General features: G+C 40.2%; 1 protein-coding gene across 1 annotated transcript in view; it reads right to left on the reverse strand.

The window, feature by feature from the left end:
* ptprn2 (protein tyrosine phosphatase receptor type N2) overlaps window positions 1-17,095 on the reverse strand; it is a gene marked incomplete at its 3' end in the record, with an annotated part of 123,636 nt that extends 106,541 nt beyond the window's left edge. Inside the window, exons 1-2 of the mRNA XM_083995575.1 lie at window positions 17,005-17,095; window positions 2,747-2,797 (exon numbers count right to left, since the gene is read on the reverse strand). Of these exons, the coding sequence (XP_083851701.1) occupies window positions 2,747-2,797; window positions 17,005-17,089 (136 nt within the window). The 5' untranslated portion in view covers window positions 17,090-17,095. The remainder of the gene's footprint in view (window positions 1-2,746; window positions 2,798-17,004) is intronic.
* Window positions 17,096-18,751: the final 1,656 nt, after the last annotated feature.

The following is an 18,751-nucleotide window of genomic DNA, read 5'->3' on the forward strand; positions in this document are numbered from 1 at the left end:
CACTTCAGCATTAAAGGATGTTTCTTGTTGATAAGGGTCAAAAAGCCAAGAGAGACTATTACATCTTATATCCACTGTAACCTTATAAAATGGTGTTGATTGACATCACACAGAGAGCATCTCCCCCTCACAACCCTTCCCTCCCCTCGGCCGTTTTGCATGGCAACAGCACGGGTGAAGAGGAGCACAGTTGGCCCAGCCCAGAATAAACCAGGTTACACCTTCAGGGACCATGGAAGGAGTTGAAGTGGCAGACCTACTTACTTCACTCATCCCCGGCCTGTGTGGTGGCTGCTGTTCATCAGGAGTCCGATGGAGAGTGACAGAGAGGGTACCGAGTGCGCGTAGAGGGTTATGAAGCAACTAAATAATTTCCCATTACTTGCATATTAGGTGCAACATTAGTCTTTTCCCCCTGTATCTGTTTGCCTTTAGTGAGCACAGCGCCTGTAATTACATTTCATTTTAAGGGAGATAATATGAGTGCTGTTCCTTGGGCAAAAGAATGGGACAAAATAAAAGTGATAATGAAAAGATATGGAAGAAGAGACACATTAAATCTCATAAGAAGTGACCATACACGTCACATCTTTGCACAATAGTCTAATGTAACGTAATATAAACCCTCCAACACAACCCTCTTTTCTCCCTCTGGGTATTTTTCCTGTCGAGGTGTCAGCAGTTTCTTTCTATTAGGTTACACACGACTCCCTCTGTACCAGTGCAATCTGTGTAATTAAAGTCAGTTTTTTTATATTTGTCTTCTCTGCTGCCTTCTCTTTCCTTGTTTTCTCCCAAACTAGGTTAATGTTGAAATAAGGGTGGAGATCTCCAAAACTGCTTCTCTAACATGCAAATCCAAACATTACTGACTCCCCCTCACTGTTGGATATTCCACATCATAAAAACCCATCTAAAAGTAATCGCTTGACATTTTGGAAACGCTTTTTATTTGCTTTCTTGCAACCACTTAGATGAGAACACTGATCCGACTCCTCTGTGTTCATAAAATATAAAGCTACAGCTTTTTAAGGGGAAACTGCTGGTCTGGCTCTGTCCAAGGGTAATAAAATCTGCCTAATGGCACCTTTAAAGCCCATTAATTATCACAGAACATCGCATTCGTTTAATCTATACAAAGTAACAAGATGTGGTTTTTCCAGGGAGTTATAGGCTCGTGCAGTAGGTGTATTTTGTTACCTTTGGACAGAGCCAGGCTGTTTCCCTCTTGTTTCTAGGCTTTAAATTTAGGCCAAGCTAAATGACTACTGGCATCCATCCAGACAATATGCTGTCAAGTTTCTCATCTAAGTCTCAGCAAGAAAGTGAAAAAAGCATAATTCCCCTAAATGTCAAACCATTTATGTGCCTTGTCACTGATTTTTCAATGTGTTTCATTTTGTCATTTTTAAATTTTGAATTGTATGTAAAACACTCATCATAATCTCTACAAATAAACTGTAGGGTTTGTTCATTAACTCATTAATTTGTCAGTCATCATAGGCTATGTTCAAGGTTTGACTATTGGTTAGAAAAATCAATATGCAGACGTAACCTTAAAACTCAGTAAACCTGAAACTGTCAATGTTCAATACACTCCAACGTCTCCCACCCACGCATCAAGATAATGCTCTACAGACCAACTAGTCTTCATCTTTACTGGGATGAAAATCATAGTAATAAACAAGTCAATATAAGAACAAATGTGTGGAACCTACTTTATCCTCGCAACAAGGGTTTAGACAACAAAGACACAAAAGCTGGTGATACCTCAGGTCATTCTGCTCTTATTAACATATTAATATTCAAAGCAGTGCCTGCCTTGTGTTTTTTCTCAGTGCTTGTCCTGTGTGTTAGTCTGTGCTGTCTCCTATAGGTCACATCATGTTTTGCATGTGATTGTATTGTCAGCCACGAGTGAGAAGTCTTCCCTTTGTGGGCTTCATCTTGTTTATCGAATTGCACAAAGTAAATGAAGAGAGCAAAACTCAGTGAAACAAAGCAAATAACCCCAAAGCCTGTACATTTAATCATTATCCCCACGAGGAGAAAGAGACAAACATGCACCGGGATGGATGTAGATCCCCATGTACACATGTAAGGACAATACTGTATCCTGGGTCATTGCTCTTGTGTGTCAAAGCCTTCCACTACGGGAGAATACATTAACCTTTCACTACGGCTCTGTCGTGAAAATGATCCTCAATATCGACATGCTATCAGCCCTCTTCAAAATTAAAGCCCGCCCGTGTGATTCGGTTGAATGCCACACAGTGAACAGCCCCGACATTTCCCCTCCATTCATCAGGTGACGGGTTGCCACGGCAACCACGGACACAGACACATCCATCCTCTTTGACAAGATGGGTTTTTAGATTAGGTTGTGACCATTTGCGGTTCAGGGAAACCTCGGCATAAAAAAGGAAAAACATCCTCTTGGTATTGATCAAAAGCCTTGTAGTTTGTTGGATGAATAAAATGAGACAGTTATCGCATATATGTACCAGGCTGTGTTTCACTGCTGCCGATGTTTTAATGCTTTGTTTAAATCTGACTCGTGTGTCTAAACTGAGCTAAAACAAGAAGCTCTCAAGATGCCGTGTGTCTATCTATAAATCCCTGAATCATTAAAAATAGCCACGGCAGCTTTAGAGCTGCACTGGGTCGATGATGGTTGATACCACAGAGCTGGTGTAAAATATAATGAGGTGTGGTGGGCGTTCATGACCCTGTGAGGCTGACTTACCATTGACGCAGAACTCATATGGTGTACAGAGCTCGTCCTCAAACAGACAACCTATAAAAAGAAAGGAAAAAATTACCAACAGCTCCTCACACAAAACAACTTTCCTAAATAAATGAAATGTAACACTTGAAAACTTAAGTAGGCTACCCGGACTGTCCTGCTGATCAGTCAGTTTTTGATTGTTTGATCCAGTGCTGAAACCAAAATGAATCAACCACAAGTCATCTATCAAGCAAAGATGACAGAACGTTTCTTATCCTGGTTCCCACATGGGGAAATTTGCTACTTTCCTTGGCTTTACATCATTGAATACCTTTGGGTTTTGTACTGTTGGTTGTGAAAAACATAGCATTCTGAATATGTCACCTTGGGTTATGGGGCATGGGCATTTTTCACCATTTATGGACATTACAAGGTCTAAACAAGACATTGATCAAATAACTAAATGACAGATTAAAGAAACAGTCTGACATTTGGAGAAAAATGCTGCTTTCTTGCCAGCAGTGAAGTAAGATGATTGATACACTCTGTAAGCAGCTAGCTGCTGCTAGTTAGCCTAGCTCTGTCTGAAGGCAACAACACACTGTTCCACTTTTAAAGTGCACTTATTAAACCATCATAATGACTTTGTTCTATCCATACCAAAGCTTTAGTGTAAAATTGATAATATGTGTTTTTGTTTCCTGCCAAGGCCAGGCTCTCTCATTACCCATCTTTGCACTAAATAAAGACAACTAGCCTAACTGGTGCTAACAGACAATATGAGAGTAGGATTGATTGTCTTATCTACCTCTCAGCAAAAAAACAAATAGGGTATTTCTCAAAAATATTAATCTATTCTTTCAATCGATATTAAATTGAGCTGCAGTGTAGCTTAAATGGATCATATGAATCAAGTTAAGATGGCAGAAGAACTGTTCAAAACTTACTCTTACAGTATACAGGATCCAAAGAAAGTAATGAAAGCAAAACAAATGTCATTAATGGATATATATGGAGACCATAAAAATACACAACTGAATGTACAGAAATGTACTAAAGCACAGTACAGAATTAGCCCAACGTCGCAATTTCTTAATGTCACCTCCCTAAAAAAGTACAGTTTAGTACTGCATCAAGTCTGGCTGTGAGTCTTGCTGCTAATGGCAGAGCCATCAATCATCAATTAGTGTGACTTCTCCTATCCTGTCTCTGACACTAATAGCCCAACTCCATGGGTAACGTTTCCATAAATGAATGTTGTATGAATATTAATGAACTTTAACGCTTGGACTAGGGCTGGGTGTTCCAGACTAATAAATGAACAGATGGCAGGAGCATTATGGGTAGCTGTTCCCTGTGTTCATATTTCACACGTGGGAGTTACAATGAGCAGAGGACCGATTGTTCTGCTCGTCGATCTGTGCAGGTGATCCGCCACCATTTACACATTTCCAGGAAAAGATGAGAGCTGAGGAAAAAAATGGTCTGCTGTTTGAAAACGTCTTTCGGCTTGTATCTGATGACATATTCAGATGACATATTCAGGGTCAAAACAAACCCACGCAATAATATAGATCTTCAGCCAAGAAATAAACTACCAAGAACACAGCATTTGCATCTCTTCAATATGAGACAATCTGTAGAAAACTGAGCTGAGTCTTTTATCTTTATTTCCCTCCCTCTGCTCATCAGAAGGAATTGGATGCACCCTCTTGGCCCGGTGGCCTCGATGGACAGAAATGAGCAGCTTGTGACCGTGAACAAAGAACAGGCTGAGGAGGAGGAGGCGCTTCTGTCGGACGTCTTTAATAATGAGAAGAGATAGGTGCGGGAAGTCTGTTAATCAATTCAAACAGAAAGGACAGATAGTCAGGTGAAGTGTGTATGTGACGGGACTTTTCAGGTATCACCTGTTCTAACTTTCTTCTTTTCAAGTACAACCTTTGCATCATTACCCTGTTGCAATTACTAATGGCTATTGTGCTTTGTCATTATATAGCCACAATACGATGCCATTTGTTTAGGAGTGGGTTTGAAGAAATGACACCTTTTGCAGTTAATGACCTCAATATGGCAGCAGAATTGCCATCTAATGAAGGTCGCTCAACTCTGCACAACAAAGCTAAGCAGAACAGAATGTCCTGAACTGAAGCGAAACGACTTACTGCTCAAAAACCAAGGCCACAAATGGCTTTTATTGCACCTCATTGGATACTCCATCATTTTAATGGACAGATTATGGACTAAAGGACCCCCAACTTACCCACCATATTACATTTTTGTGTTTTTCTTCCAAGTAACCACAACCACTGAACCACTACAACTCTAAAATACTGTACTTATGTTGGTTGGAAATTGCTGTCTAAATCTTTTCTTGGGCTTCCTTAACAATAGATCCACATTAACACTCCTCTGTACAGATGTCAAAAACAGTGCAGGAAGCCTCAGCACTTAAAGTATATATTCAAACTGATTACATTTTATGAATTTAAACTCTAAGTTTTTCTCTGTTTAGTAACCAGGGCTTACTCACAGTTACAAAGTCATACAGGATTATCACTTCACTCCACAGCTCCCCTCAGATCTACAGAGAGTTTTAGCATCATTTAGCTCATTCTTTTGGTTTTATAACATATAGGCTATCTCTCACTGTTTAGTACCAAAAAGAGCAAATAGCTTGTGAACATAGAGGACCAGCTTTAGCATTAGCAGATAACAGGCCAGATATTTCCCTCAAAACAGAGATACAAATGAATATTGGGCCTATATTTATCAGCTCTTCAAATTAATGCTAATTCATATATTCTAAAATGTGTATAAAGGTAAAAGTTTGCTCAAGCATTTGCCATATCAACTGGTGATGATATTGTCAGTTTTGTTGTTGAATTTTAGCACTGCCCCCTAGTGGCCAGAGAAAAATTAATAGAGGTCTGATGAGGGATTGCTGTCTAAGCATGGGCAGTATCCATCCGTTTTACAGGGCAAAAAAAAAGGGAAAAGGGGAAAAAGACAGGGAAAAAGGTGACTTATTATTGGCAGATTTGCAGAATGACCTACCTTAATGATACCAGAAGAATAAAACAAGACAGGGTTCTCCCTTATTGTGACTCACCCTTTTGTCTTTCCAATGAGGAATTCATTGTTGATTAGAGTGGAAAAAATGGTGACTATTAATTAATTAGTCATTAGTGCAACAATTATGCAACTGTTTTGACTACCGATTAATTAAAGTCAAACACATTAGAGAAAAGCTTTGACTTGGCTTTTCATGTGTGAAAGTAAATGGAATATATTTGGATTTCGGAAAATTAGACCTGATTGCAGCTCTAATTTTCCACGTATCTGGTCCTAGCTTTTGTAAACCTGTTCAGTTTAAAACTTATACAGAGAGTATAGTCACTTAAAGTTGCAAGCACACACAGTCCCTCTTGACCATGCATCTCATCGTTCTGCAATTACTGTCAGTCCATTCAACTTTTCTCTTCATCACTTCCCTGCTTAATTCATTGAGTTCTCTGGGAGGCCTTGTCAGCTCTCAATATTAATTACGACCTTCCATTTAATGAAGCATCCAGCCAAGCATAGTTAGTCAGACATTGCATGTGTGTGTGTGTGTGTGTGTGTGTGTGGGATTGTGTGCACGTTTGTGTGATAGACAGCAACATAGGATTGATAATGCCACATCCCCTTTCTCCGACATCACGCCAGAGATGATTAAAATGGCGCCTTTTAATTAAAATGCAATCACAGTGGATGCTGCTGATTACCTCAGGCGGAAAAAAGGATGCAAGTCACTCATTGTTGCAGAGGAAGAAAGCTGCTGAAAAGAAAAGTATCCAGGCTATATCTCAATAAAGTAGCCTGAAAAAGAAGAGTGCTACTTGTAAAGTTCTTACTGTATAATATCTGTAGTAATTCTCATCAAGAATAATTTCACGACCGAATTGACCTTTCAAAAAAAGGGCAACACACACTACAGTATGTGATGATGATGCTCTGTTGTCATGTCAACGCCACCACAGATCAATCATAGTAGCTCATCAATAAGAAAGTGACTGTCTCAGTGGGATACACTCGAGCATTTACAGGGAACAACCAAATGTAACAGAATAAGAGAAGATTTACTTATCTTACTGTCAATAAATCTGACAATTGTAGAGCTGTAACTAACAATTACTTTCATTACTGATTAATTTACCATTTACTGACATTCTGTAATAAAATGTCTGTAAATAATTGAAAAAAAATATTTTAAAAGTGTTATGTCTAACCAAAACACAAAACCAGAAGCATACTCAGATATCACACTCTTGTCAGGACTGTAGTTAAAAAATATTCTGTCAATCAATAAATAAATTAAAGCAGAAGTAAGTGGTCCGGTCGTTTTCGCTAATGCTGCGTTCCAGGCAGGCTTTTGAAATCGTAAATTACAGTTTCAAGTCACGACTTACGACTTTGTAGCGTTCCAGGCAACCCACTCGTGTTTTTCCGACCTGTTTTACCGGTGAAAGTCACTATAACGGCCACTCGTAACTTCCGACCGGTGAACTCGTACCAGATCGAACTGATACCACTTCACGGTCGGAAAAACACGAGTTTCCTTGAACGCACCATAACAGTCCTCGTCGCTACGTCGCCACATTCACGGCGTTCCTTGGCTGCACACACAGCCCTGCATGCCGTTCTCTCTCCTCATTGGATAAAAACTGTAGGATACGATAAATGTTTTCTCTTCGGCTCAGAGCAGAGCAGAGGGACTGAGAGACCCGTGTTTCAGTCCAAACACTCTATGTAAGTGATTGCTGTCGGAAGATATAACTATTTAAGACTTATATTAACACAAATATATCACTTACTTCTGCTTTAATTGACAAATTGTTGCAGCTCTAAATAACTTATTAATTGTTTGTTGATTGTTTATTAAGTCAAAATGCCCCAAATACCCGTGTTCATGATAATTAGATGTCAATATCATCATCAAAAAAAAAGAAGAAGGAATATTTTTGTCTATTTGACCACTGGCCAGGCTAAACAAGCACTTTCAAGACCTCACAAATCGTCACAAAAATCAATGTCACAAGCGATGATTAAAACACACTATAAGAGTGGATACCTCCACCAAGGCCAAACAATCCTACACGCCTGTTAAACCCAGATGATTATCTGTATCTGGAACAAACTGTACAAGGTCACAGATCTCAACAACAACTGAAATGTCTGGCTTGTTCCTTCCACCCAGTTTGGTATGAACAAACACAGGTAAAAACAGAACCTGGCTAGTGTACGTAATAATCATTAGCAGCAGCACTAGGTGTGAGCTAACTACAGGTGCTCCGAATATGCAGTAGCTTTCCCTCCCAAAATAGGCACCGTGTGACCTAATTCACAAATACAGTATGCAGGGAGAATCCAGAAGGTCATTGAACGCACTAAGCCACTTGAGTTTTTAACATGATGTAGTTGTAGTTAGTGGCCTGTGTTCCCATGAGACTGTGGAATAGTAATAATAACACTCTGTTCTGAAATATTGTCCCACAGACTGTAGAGAATTTATTCTTATCAGTCTGTCTTTGCTAATTACATGCAGTGCGCTCTGCAGGGTTTGCATAAAAGGCTTTTCCAGAGGCTGATGTTATAGCTTGCAAAGAAAATAGTTACAATTACCTGTGGCCTAAACCTCTTCAAAGCCTCAATCCACAGCTCCACAGGAGAGAAAGATTTCCCCATGATGCCCCACTCATGGCTTATTACAACTGACTGCCTTTGAGGGCAGCAGGAGCACAAGTAAGCAGCGCATACACACACACACACACACACACACACACACACACAATTCACCTTCAGCTAAAATCTCAGCTACACAGTGTTTCAGGGACATAACAGCATGGGTGTCTCCCCTCAGGGGCGTGAAATCAAAGAGGAGCGTTTTTAAAGAGAAATGCTCAATTAAGGTCATTTAAGGAAAAGCAATTACATAAGAATGACTGAGAGTTTCTCATTAGGAAATAATGTAAGCATATCAATCTCTCAGATAATCTCCACCTGAACATTAACAAGCCATCCATTATGCATCTCGTAGCAGATTGAGGTCTGGAGGAACTGCTTGGTATGGTCTCAAGCGTTTGGCCCTGATTGGCCAACCTTGCCTGGAACATTAAATATGTCCTGATGAGGCTGAAACCCAAGGCTGAACGAGAAGTCGAGGACTTGATGGTTCGCTTTTCCCTCACAGGTGGTTGGCCGGTGCCAGGATACCATCTGTGATGTCCGAGGGGCCAAGGAGGACGCTGGTTATCTGGCAGCGAGGACAGCCACTCCCAGAGCCTGCTGCAGTTTAGGACATATTTCATTCACTCTCTGGGGCCTACAACGTATCTTTTATTTTAATTATAAGCTGCGACCAAGGACACCTGATTCATTTTTACCCCCACACATACACACACACCTGTATTGCCAGCCAAAAAAGCCATTTTGGAACAGTGCAGCAGGTGACAACGGCAATAAAAGCGCAAGTGAAATGAAAAGGGAGCGTGGCTGGAGCAGGGACAGCAGAGAAGAACATCACCTGCAAGCAAATTAGCATCAGCTTGACACCATGTCCGCAGATTCAAACAGCTTGTGTCATTAAGGCCCACTCCTGCTAAAATTAAAAATGGCTCAGAGCTTTTCTCTGCTCCAAAAGGCCTGTTCTTGTCAAAGGCTGCTCGTCACATGTCAGCAGCTATGCTTAGTTTGTCATTATATTCAACATTTTCATACATTTCCCACGCACTTTACATCTTAACTGGAAAGGACACTGTTATAATATATTTAGAGGAGACTGTAAGCATCTATATTACAAAAGGAAATATCATACAGTATATCCTCATTCATTCTAAAAGTAATATCATTAAATCATTTTAATTCTCATATTGTACCACTCAGAAAAAATAACACACTAGAGAATAAATCAAAAGTTACTCAACAACATGAATAATTAGAGGAGCTGGGAGCAGGGAGTCAGGGGGCGCTGAGGTCGCTTTGATTGAAGAGGGATCCTGACGTGAAACCACCTGACATCCACGGGAGTGTAACCAAACACATTTCTCACCGACTTTCCAGAGAATTTCTCTCAGAATTCCTCGGCAGGTGGGTCACTCTCAGTCACTCAGCTGCCAGCTCCAGGCGACAGCCCAGACAACGGCTATGAATTAAAGATGGCAGAGTCGCTGCGGCAACGGAGGACCCAGAAATAGGCTGGCTTGACCTTTTCCCTGACCCGCATTGAATGATTCAGACATTTGATTTTCTCCCCTCTTCTGAGGTGTGATTGGGTGTTGGAGTGCAGAACCAGAGCAAGTCAAGCAGCTAAGCGTCCTCTTTCCCATGTGTTAAGAAGCTCAAAGTGAACCAACACGGCCCGGCCCCGAGGGAAATCTCTGGTCCTCCACATGAAGTAAAGGGTGTAACTCTTATGAGCGCCAGACGAACCTCATTTAAAGCCCGGGTCATCACAACACTGCAGTGTTTTGGGCTCTTCTGTCCTGCAGATATAAGGCCAAATGGACTTGCATACACAGGTGAACTAACATTCTTGTTGTCATTCTTGAGCTCCAAAACAAAACTATCCAGCTGCAACACCTGCAGAATGAGCAGCTAAGGTAAACAGACAGCAGGTCATTAAGGGTAACCCACTAGCATGAAATTGCATTCATTGTTTCTACTCTGCGTAATCAGACCATTTCTTATTATTAAGGGAAACAAAAAAAATCTAATTTAATGAGAACCCACAGATTTCTCAATAAGAAACTTGTCAGTTTTGTCTTTTCTAACTGGCAATATTTTAATCTTACACATTTTCATCATTCATGTGGCAATGCATTGATTGGCCTTTATCAGATGCACATGATTATCAAGTGAAGTAAAAGGACGTTATTCAAATCTACACCAACCAATACTGAGCCAGTACAGTAAATTTACAACAGGGAGAACAATATAAGGGATGCGGCATGGTGCAGCATTATTTCCAGCCAATCACAATCACAGTTTTGAATAATGCTAAAAACATTGTGTTTCATTGGTGCTAGAGGAGGAGTTCCTTGAACCAAATAGATTTCAGTGTCTCTCAGCCAAATTTGGTGGGAAAAAAAGTGTCACTAATGCACTTCAAAGACAACAGCAGTCATATCAATTAGTCACAAAAACAGGAAAACACCTCCCCCGTTACATTTCAGCTGATCTTCTTTGCCGTGCCTCGCCCCCCCCGCCCCTCCCCAGCAGTCTTTGTGTTTCCTTACTGCACTGAGAAATGGTCCTGAGTATTAATCAGCATCACACTAAGACGAAGCAGACGCATCACTGCTTTAATCACAGCAGAGATGGTATAGATTAATTCTTGTGCTGAACTTGCAGCCTTCAGAATCCTCATTACGCTGTTATTGTCCTCATTATAAATCTCAGCTCTACAACACAGGGGTGACCTTCAGACTGATCCCTTTACTAACACCGTTTAATTTGAACTGACCGAAACAGTTGTGAAAAAGGCATAACGGAGCTGTTAAATCCCTCTTTTAATACCCCAGGATGTTTTCACAGCCTGTGTCACGAGGGTGTGAGGTTTAGGTATATGGCGAGGTGAGAAAATCCAGGGAGCAGTCGCTGCTACGTGCAAGATGTGCAAGTGAGAAAACTGTTTTGCCAACATTGCAGAGTAAATGTATCATATTCTTACACCTGATGAGTCTTTGAGGAGTTTAAGAAAGCCTCTTGAATTGTAATTAAATTCTACATCTGAGTGCAGAAGGAGAGCAGTTGTCCCCAGAAAACTGTAACACAACCTTCCTTGCCTCTCTGGTGGCACTCTTCCTCCTTGACCCAGAATATCTTCCAGGCACCTTGAACCGAAGCGGGACGGGAACTGCTAACGAGATGGATTGCCTCAACGCGTCTGTTTGACACAATTCTGACTTCCTCTCTCTCAAGAGCTGCCGATATTTGTCAGGGAAAAGACGCAGAAGCGCAGGCAGTCACTTTGCTCCCACTCCCTCGTCTCAATAACCACTCAAAGCCAACACACTCCTCCGAGCATCTGTTGAGTCACAAAGAAACATTGCACGCTGTCTGTTATCATACCAAGGCGTGACAGCGTACCAAGCCCAGAATATATATTATATATTTCCATATATATATATATACATACACTACTTTAAGGTATTTTTGCTGAAAATCTTCAGGCTAAAACTCTAAAAAATAACCCACAGACTCAAAAATCCAATTTTCCCAAGCAGTCCTTACCACGGCAACACTTTATTAGCGTATCGGTCTATGATTCACAGGAAACTGAACCCTCAAAAATGAGGCTGAAGCAGCTGTAACTGTTCAGTGCAGCTGAGAGGAGGCTGTGTGCTATTTATTAGTTAGATTCAAAAGACACACATTACACTCAACGACAGACCACAGCAGAAAATCTCAATGTTAGATCAATTACACTCATGCTGAATGGTGCAGCTGTTGAGATTATTCATTTGGGAAAGCAGCCTTTGCAAATAACACGCCAAATGTTCATTTAAACATCCATCTGCACAGAGACGGGATGCACAGGTAAGCACTGAACAAGAAAAGGTCATCCAATAAATACTTTCTCTGCATACTTTCCATTCACAAGATGAATCAAAGCCTTCAGCGAGTTCAAAAAAAGTTTCATATCTTAAGTGTCATTTAGGTCTGAACTAAAAAAAACGAGGCAAGATGCTTCAAACTGACCCTTTACCAGTTCCGTCAAGATGACTCAGACACATTCAGAGATAAGAAAAATGCACTGCGACCTTTACTGAGACTGTGAGAGACATCATAGCAGGATTACATTGGTTTGGCAGCCCTATTAGTTTTTATAGGAGGCTCAGTTTTTACTTTAAATTATGGCTTGGTTTCAGAGGGCATGCAGGTGGCGTTTTTGAAAGTTTTCATTATTCAGAAACGTCTCCACTCTTTATTATATGATGAATAAGTTACGTGGGCTGGAGTGAAAGCATCGCTGTATCATGATGATGTTAGCATTTAGCAGGGCAGCTATAGGATGCCTGTAATGTCCCTTCACTATGATGTTATTATGGCATCAATCAGGAGGCGCCTTGCAAGTCCTTTTTTGTCTTTCTTTATATAACTTAAATTCAAAATTATTGCTTACTTTCCCTTCATTCACATTCATTATTCTATTCCCTAACTCTCTGTGCAACATTGTTTTTTATGAACTACTAGAGTAAGCTTGGTCCCGGCATAAACCACATAGAAATAACCGGTCCCATGGGAGAAGCAGAGTGTCCTAGCAACTCAGGAAATAATAAGACACCACACATCACACACTATATAGGTTGCAAACAAACCACCTCCAGTGTTACAGTCTGTTCTCACCTGGATTTACACCACGTGCAGTGCTGTAAAATATCTATCCTCATGTCGCCGCACATTTCAATCCTGTCAGATGATTTATAAGCACTATGAGATATTTGATAGCACCACTCAGGCCTGATATCTATGGTATGACAGAGGCCTGTGGCAAAATAGATAGAGCTCAGCAGCCTATGAATCAAATCTAACTTGTCTGGGTATATTAGGCAATAGCTGCTGATAGCCAGCCATAATGAAGAGACCCGGCAGTACAGCCTTGGAGGACAACGTCTACATGTACGTATTGGAGATAAGCGACCCTGTCACATATCTCAATCCATTAATACATACTGTAACGTTCAGTAATTTGAGGATAAAAGAGTGTATTTTCTATAAAGTGGGTTTGGGAGAGCTGAGGCAGAATCCCTTACAGCTGGTTGAGAATACGACAAAAGGATTTAGTGATTGATCAAAATTATAAACATTGTGTGATGCCTGGTTTTTTTCCCCCCTTCTTCTCATTTTCATGCAGTCTCACTTGAACTCTCTGCTAACTGATCACCATGTTCCTGCTATATTTGCTCGTGCTAACACCTTGAGCTAGAACGATATCTTCTCCTTTATTAAATCCCAAAAGCTATTCATGAGCTGTTTTATTATATCAATATTTCTGCTTTTGATTCTGTGTCTGTTCAACAAACTTGCTGAAAGTACATTTATCTTGCTAACAAAACATGACCTTGCAGAGGGAGAACGGCTGCCACTCTGGTTAGCAAACTGTGGGATTTTCAATGACGGTTATTGGGATTCAGGACACATCCAAACTGCTGCAAACACAATGGAGAAGTGAATTTTAACAGGTGTGATAGCAACAGTGATTGCAAGGCGCCAGAGTGTTAATGCGCAACAAAATCAATTTACAATTGGTTTATCATTTCAGTAGTCAATAAATGCATCACTCCAATTATAGCGTTTCCATCCTATTGTAAATAAGGCATTAACCTTCCTGAACTCTTAGAAATAAAGTTTATCTTAGCTGTCTGCATTTCATTAGGAGAAAAGGACGCTAATTCCCAGTTAGATTAACATTTCTTTTATCATTTATGTGTCGGGAAACCCTGAACAGCTTTCCACAGTGCACTTCATGACATAATTAATGTGAAATTGTTTTGTAGACTAGTTCTCTGACATGCTTTTGAACTATGATTGAAGGCACTACACTCGTGGCTGTTTAGTGAGTCACCTCAGTGGGAAAGCCTAGGGACTGAAGATGTGATAGTAGACCCAATGTGACCAAACAGCATTTTGCTATTTTACTATTGTTTATGTCCTAAACAAAGGCAGACGATACTACCACTATAGGCTACTATAGTATAATGCTCTACAGAAGTAGAAAGCACAGAAGCAGTCGAAGTGAAGTTTTAGTAGAATAAAAAGAAATCCCAAAACACCTCAAATGCACCACACACGGATTTTTTTTTTTTTTTTTTTAATACTCAAAAGGGGAAATGCATCTTCTTAAATCTGAACTCTGAGCTCTCTGGCTCCATAGTTCATAGGGATTAAAGGTATCTGTTTGTGTGTCTGCCTGCCTAACTATTAATCAATAGCCTATATTCACAGTTCACACCAATTTATTTTTTCCTCCATTACAATGTGTCTTATTTAGTGTAATAATTGACGATAATTGAAGTACCAAGATGTTGTTTTTTCAAATTTGGTTGTTGTTATACAAAAGTCCATTTGAAATCTTTTATCTTTAGCTGCAGCAGCTAACCATGGCTATCTTCCTTGCTATCTTAAACTTGATGCTGCTTTGGCATTGGGTGTCTGGTTGTCTGGTCTGTGATGGCTGCATGCACATGTTGTTTTTACACAAATTATAATATAACTAACATGTTTTGATGGTACAGTATTCATGGTAGGCTATTAGCTATTTTTTGACCAAAAATGTAAAACGGGAAGTGTGTTTTGGCTTTGCAGGACAGTGGTTGCCAGAGGTTGAACTGCTACTAATACATGGATTTCTCATAACTGTAATATCATCTTTAATTGGCTCTCTGTGTGCATATTATCACTGCTTTTTCCTTATTGAAGAGGCAACGCATTAAAAAGTCAAACTCGGTGAACTCCTAAAAGCTTTGGGTGATAGCTGAAGTGCACAAAGAGACAGCTATTTTCTCAGACACTGTGCGTTTGAAAAGTTCAGATGTTCTCAGTCTTGTGCATAAGGCCATATTCACTCTGCTGCTCAAATTTTACAGCTCCTAATTTCATAATTAAAGGATGCAGCTGCAGACCTATTTTTCTCTGTCTGGCTTTCATGTGCTCCCAGACACAGAAAGATCACACCCACGCACGCCAGGATACCTCTGTCTCTCCCACGCTAACAAACCCACCCACCCCCCCATCCATACATAGTTTATAGGCACTATGTTATTATGCATATCTATATATAGGCAACTGAATCACTCCAGCACACCTTGATCCACAGCTATCCAGTGACACAGCGTAATCCACAGTGGGACTCATTAAAAACAATAATCATCTCTAGCTCCCAGCCACACTCTGACAATGGAGGCCTCTTCCACATACAGAGAAAAACACACTGAGAATTCAATGAGAAGCGCACTTGGGGAATAAGCACAGCCTCATTCACAAGTATTCAAACCATAAATTAGGACAACATGCTGCCAGAAAACCCCCAGCTCTGAGTTTATTATTACACACTTGCAAACTAGCAACAGCAGAAATTATATGCATTTCTATTGTAAAATAAATATGGCCAACTGTATGCCGGATGGTGTGTGTGTGTGTATGATAGATTACGTACTATGTGTGACGAAAAAAAGGACGGACACCTGCTTGTGCTAAATATAAAGAATAGGTTCCTGTATGAATCATCGCAGAGCTCCAGTGCCAGCCTGAGACCTATATTTGCCTGTTGCTCATTATAAAGTTGATACAGTCATGTGTTTTGACTGCTGATGCTGGACCACAGAGTGTGATCAGACGTGTAAATTGGAGGTGGTAGCTTGAGAGATTCTTCTCACAACTACAGTACCACGCCACTGAAGCAATAAAACGGACCCTTTAATCTTTATCTGTCTTATCAGAAGGACACAATTATCTTAATGGCTTCTCTAATATGTCGTTGGTGGAAGGGGGGAAAGAAAAGTATGGAGCATGGCCAAATTACAGTGTAGTGTCTGAGGCAGGGTCTGGAAGAACAAATCAAGGGTAATGAAAATACAACCCAGCCAAGTCTAGAAATGAAACAGAGCAGTATGAAAGATGCCCTTTTCCTGAGGAGGCATAAGATCTTATTAAATATTCAACTGGGTTTAAAATTGCATGCTCCTTAAGGGTATGTGTTGAGTAATTCTATGGGCACGGAAACCATTAAACTCATATGAAATTTAGTGCATTTTTATAGTTTTGTGTGTCAATCTATGTAAAACTCTGATGCAAAACGTGGTAGCTATTGTATTTTACAGTTTCAAGTATTTTCTGATGAGACTAGTCATTAAGATAGAGAACAGTGGTCACGATGCATCTAATGAGTCTCAGTAAACTGTTTATCCATTATCCATTATGTAACTTTTCCTCTTGGATCATCAGATTTCACCCAATCTGCACATCCATAAGCACAAACATTAGTTTCAGCTATTGCAAAACTAAGGTGAAAACACTTCCAGATTCTATAGGATCTCGTCGGACAGGGACATTTCATGAACTTTGGCAAAGAGCTTAATGTTTTTGTATAAGCGACCCAAGCCAAACCAAGACAGGTGAATTCAGCCCGGACGGTCGGTCGGTCGGTCGTGCACTAAAAGGCTCAAACACTTAGAAAAGAGTCGGATGTTTGCTGGATTATAATAATGAAACAAAAGTGGAGCATCGTTGCTTACCAAATTTCCTGTCACCGAGGGCAGGTGAGGAGCAGAGGCTGAGAGCCAATGCAGCGAAGAGGATGGGACACCACGGTGAATCCATACCGCTCCTGCCGGATACACACAGTGTAGCCTACTACTGATCCATCGCACACCTCCGCTAAAAAAGCATGTTTGTCGCCAGCTCAGGTGTGACCTGCTCGCACGAGGCTCGGACTAAAGAGACATGTTGATCAAAAAAAAGAAAGAGGAGGAAAAGCGAAGAGAAACGCAGCGGTAACAATTTTTTTAAGCTACAACGGCAAACACACAATGCAGGCGTTGTTTCAGCACCACAAACAGCAACCAGCTCCACGGAGGAGCCCCTCCTAAGTTTCTGACGTCAAACACACATGGTGAGGAGGGATGATGCGAGCAGCATGCAACAGCCCCTTGGACGACGAATGGATGGATGGATGGATGAGGGGCAAGAGACAGGAGAACGGAATGATAACAGCCCGGAAGCCATGCTGGCAACAAAATCAAAATAAAATAAATAAAAGCAAGTCATCTTGCCTGTAAAATAAATACACTGTTCCAAATTTGTATGTATGCATGTAAAAAAAACAAAAAAAAAAAACATACATACGCACACACAAAAAAAAAACATGTAAAAATATCACCGCAAAAATGCGGTATAGAAAACCTACAGCATAACTATATAAAAGCTATTTATAGATTTCTATACCAATAAATGTTATTATTTTGTTAATATTACACAATTGGGTAAAACGTATAGCACAGATTTACAGTGTAATGTTGTATTACATGTAACCTAATATCATTTAATTCAGTGTATACAGTATGACCAAGCATACATAAAGCTGCCAAAAACCAAGGGCTGCATGTTATGTAACCAGTTGGCTCAGTGTAGTAAAGGTATAAAGCCATGAAATGAACAGGAAAATTGTTTGTGAATATGAGGCAGATAAATAGTGGAGGGTGGAGATTAAAAAATATATATATATATATTGAATCTAATCCAAACATTCACAGTAGCTGAGCACACTTTCTCCCCACCATGGAAATAAACAGTGTTTCAGAAAGGTCACACAACTGTGCTGTGTTTTTTTTTTTTTTTTTATCATCTATCCAGTTCATCACAAACTTGAGTTGTTTCCTTCTATGTTTTGGGTCATTATCTCGCTGTAAGATGAACCCCCTGACCAACAAGCCCTCTTTCCTTTCAATCAGATGGCAGTATGCAGAATGACTTCCTGCAATACAATATCATTATATAATGCAGCAGGAGAAGCAGTAACACAGGTTGGCAATTATTAACCTGTAGGGACAGTTTGCATCACTCTTCAAGGCTTCATCATCTCCTTTCATGTACAGGTTGTATCTGTAATTTCTTAATCTCTGAAAAAATTATACATATTTGTGCTTTTTTTTTCAGTTTCATTTTGGCACTTTACTTACCTTTGTATCGTTTAAGGACCTGAGATGAGCTGTATAAATTTCAACTAAAACATTTGGAGCAATTGGTAAAGTGCTTGAATTACATTTTTGTGTAGGTTGTTTTAAGTTCAAGGTTTCACTCAAAAAAAGACGACCAGCAATCTATAAATTATATTACCAGGGAAGAAATGACGACTTAATGTTGAGTCATTTCTGCGTCCCAGGTCTGTGACATTTGTCTTGAGAAACTTCCGTAACCTAGAAATCAGATATAACCTTTAGATTTACGCAAAGCAGAACGCTATGTTTATTCTTAAAATGATGC

This window comes from Trachurus trachurus (genome assembly GCF_905171665.1).
Source record: "Trachurus trachurus genome assembly, chromosome: 20".
NCBI lineage: Eukaryota > Metazoa > Chordata > Actinopteri > Carangiformes > Carangidae > Trachurus > Trachurus trachurus.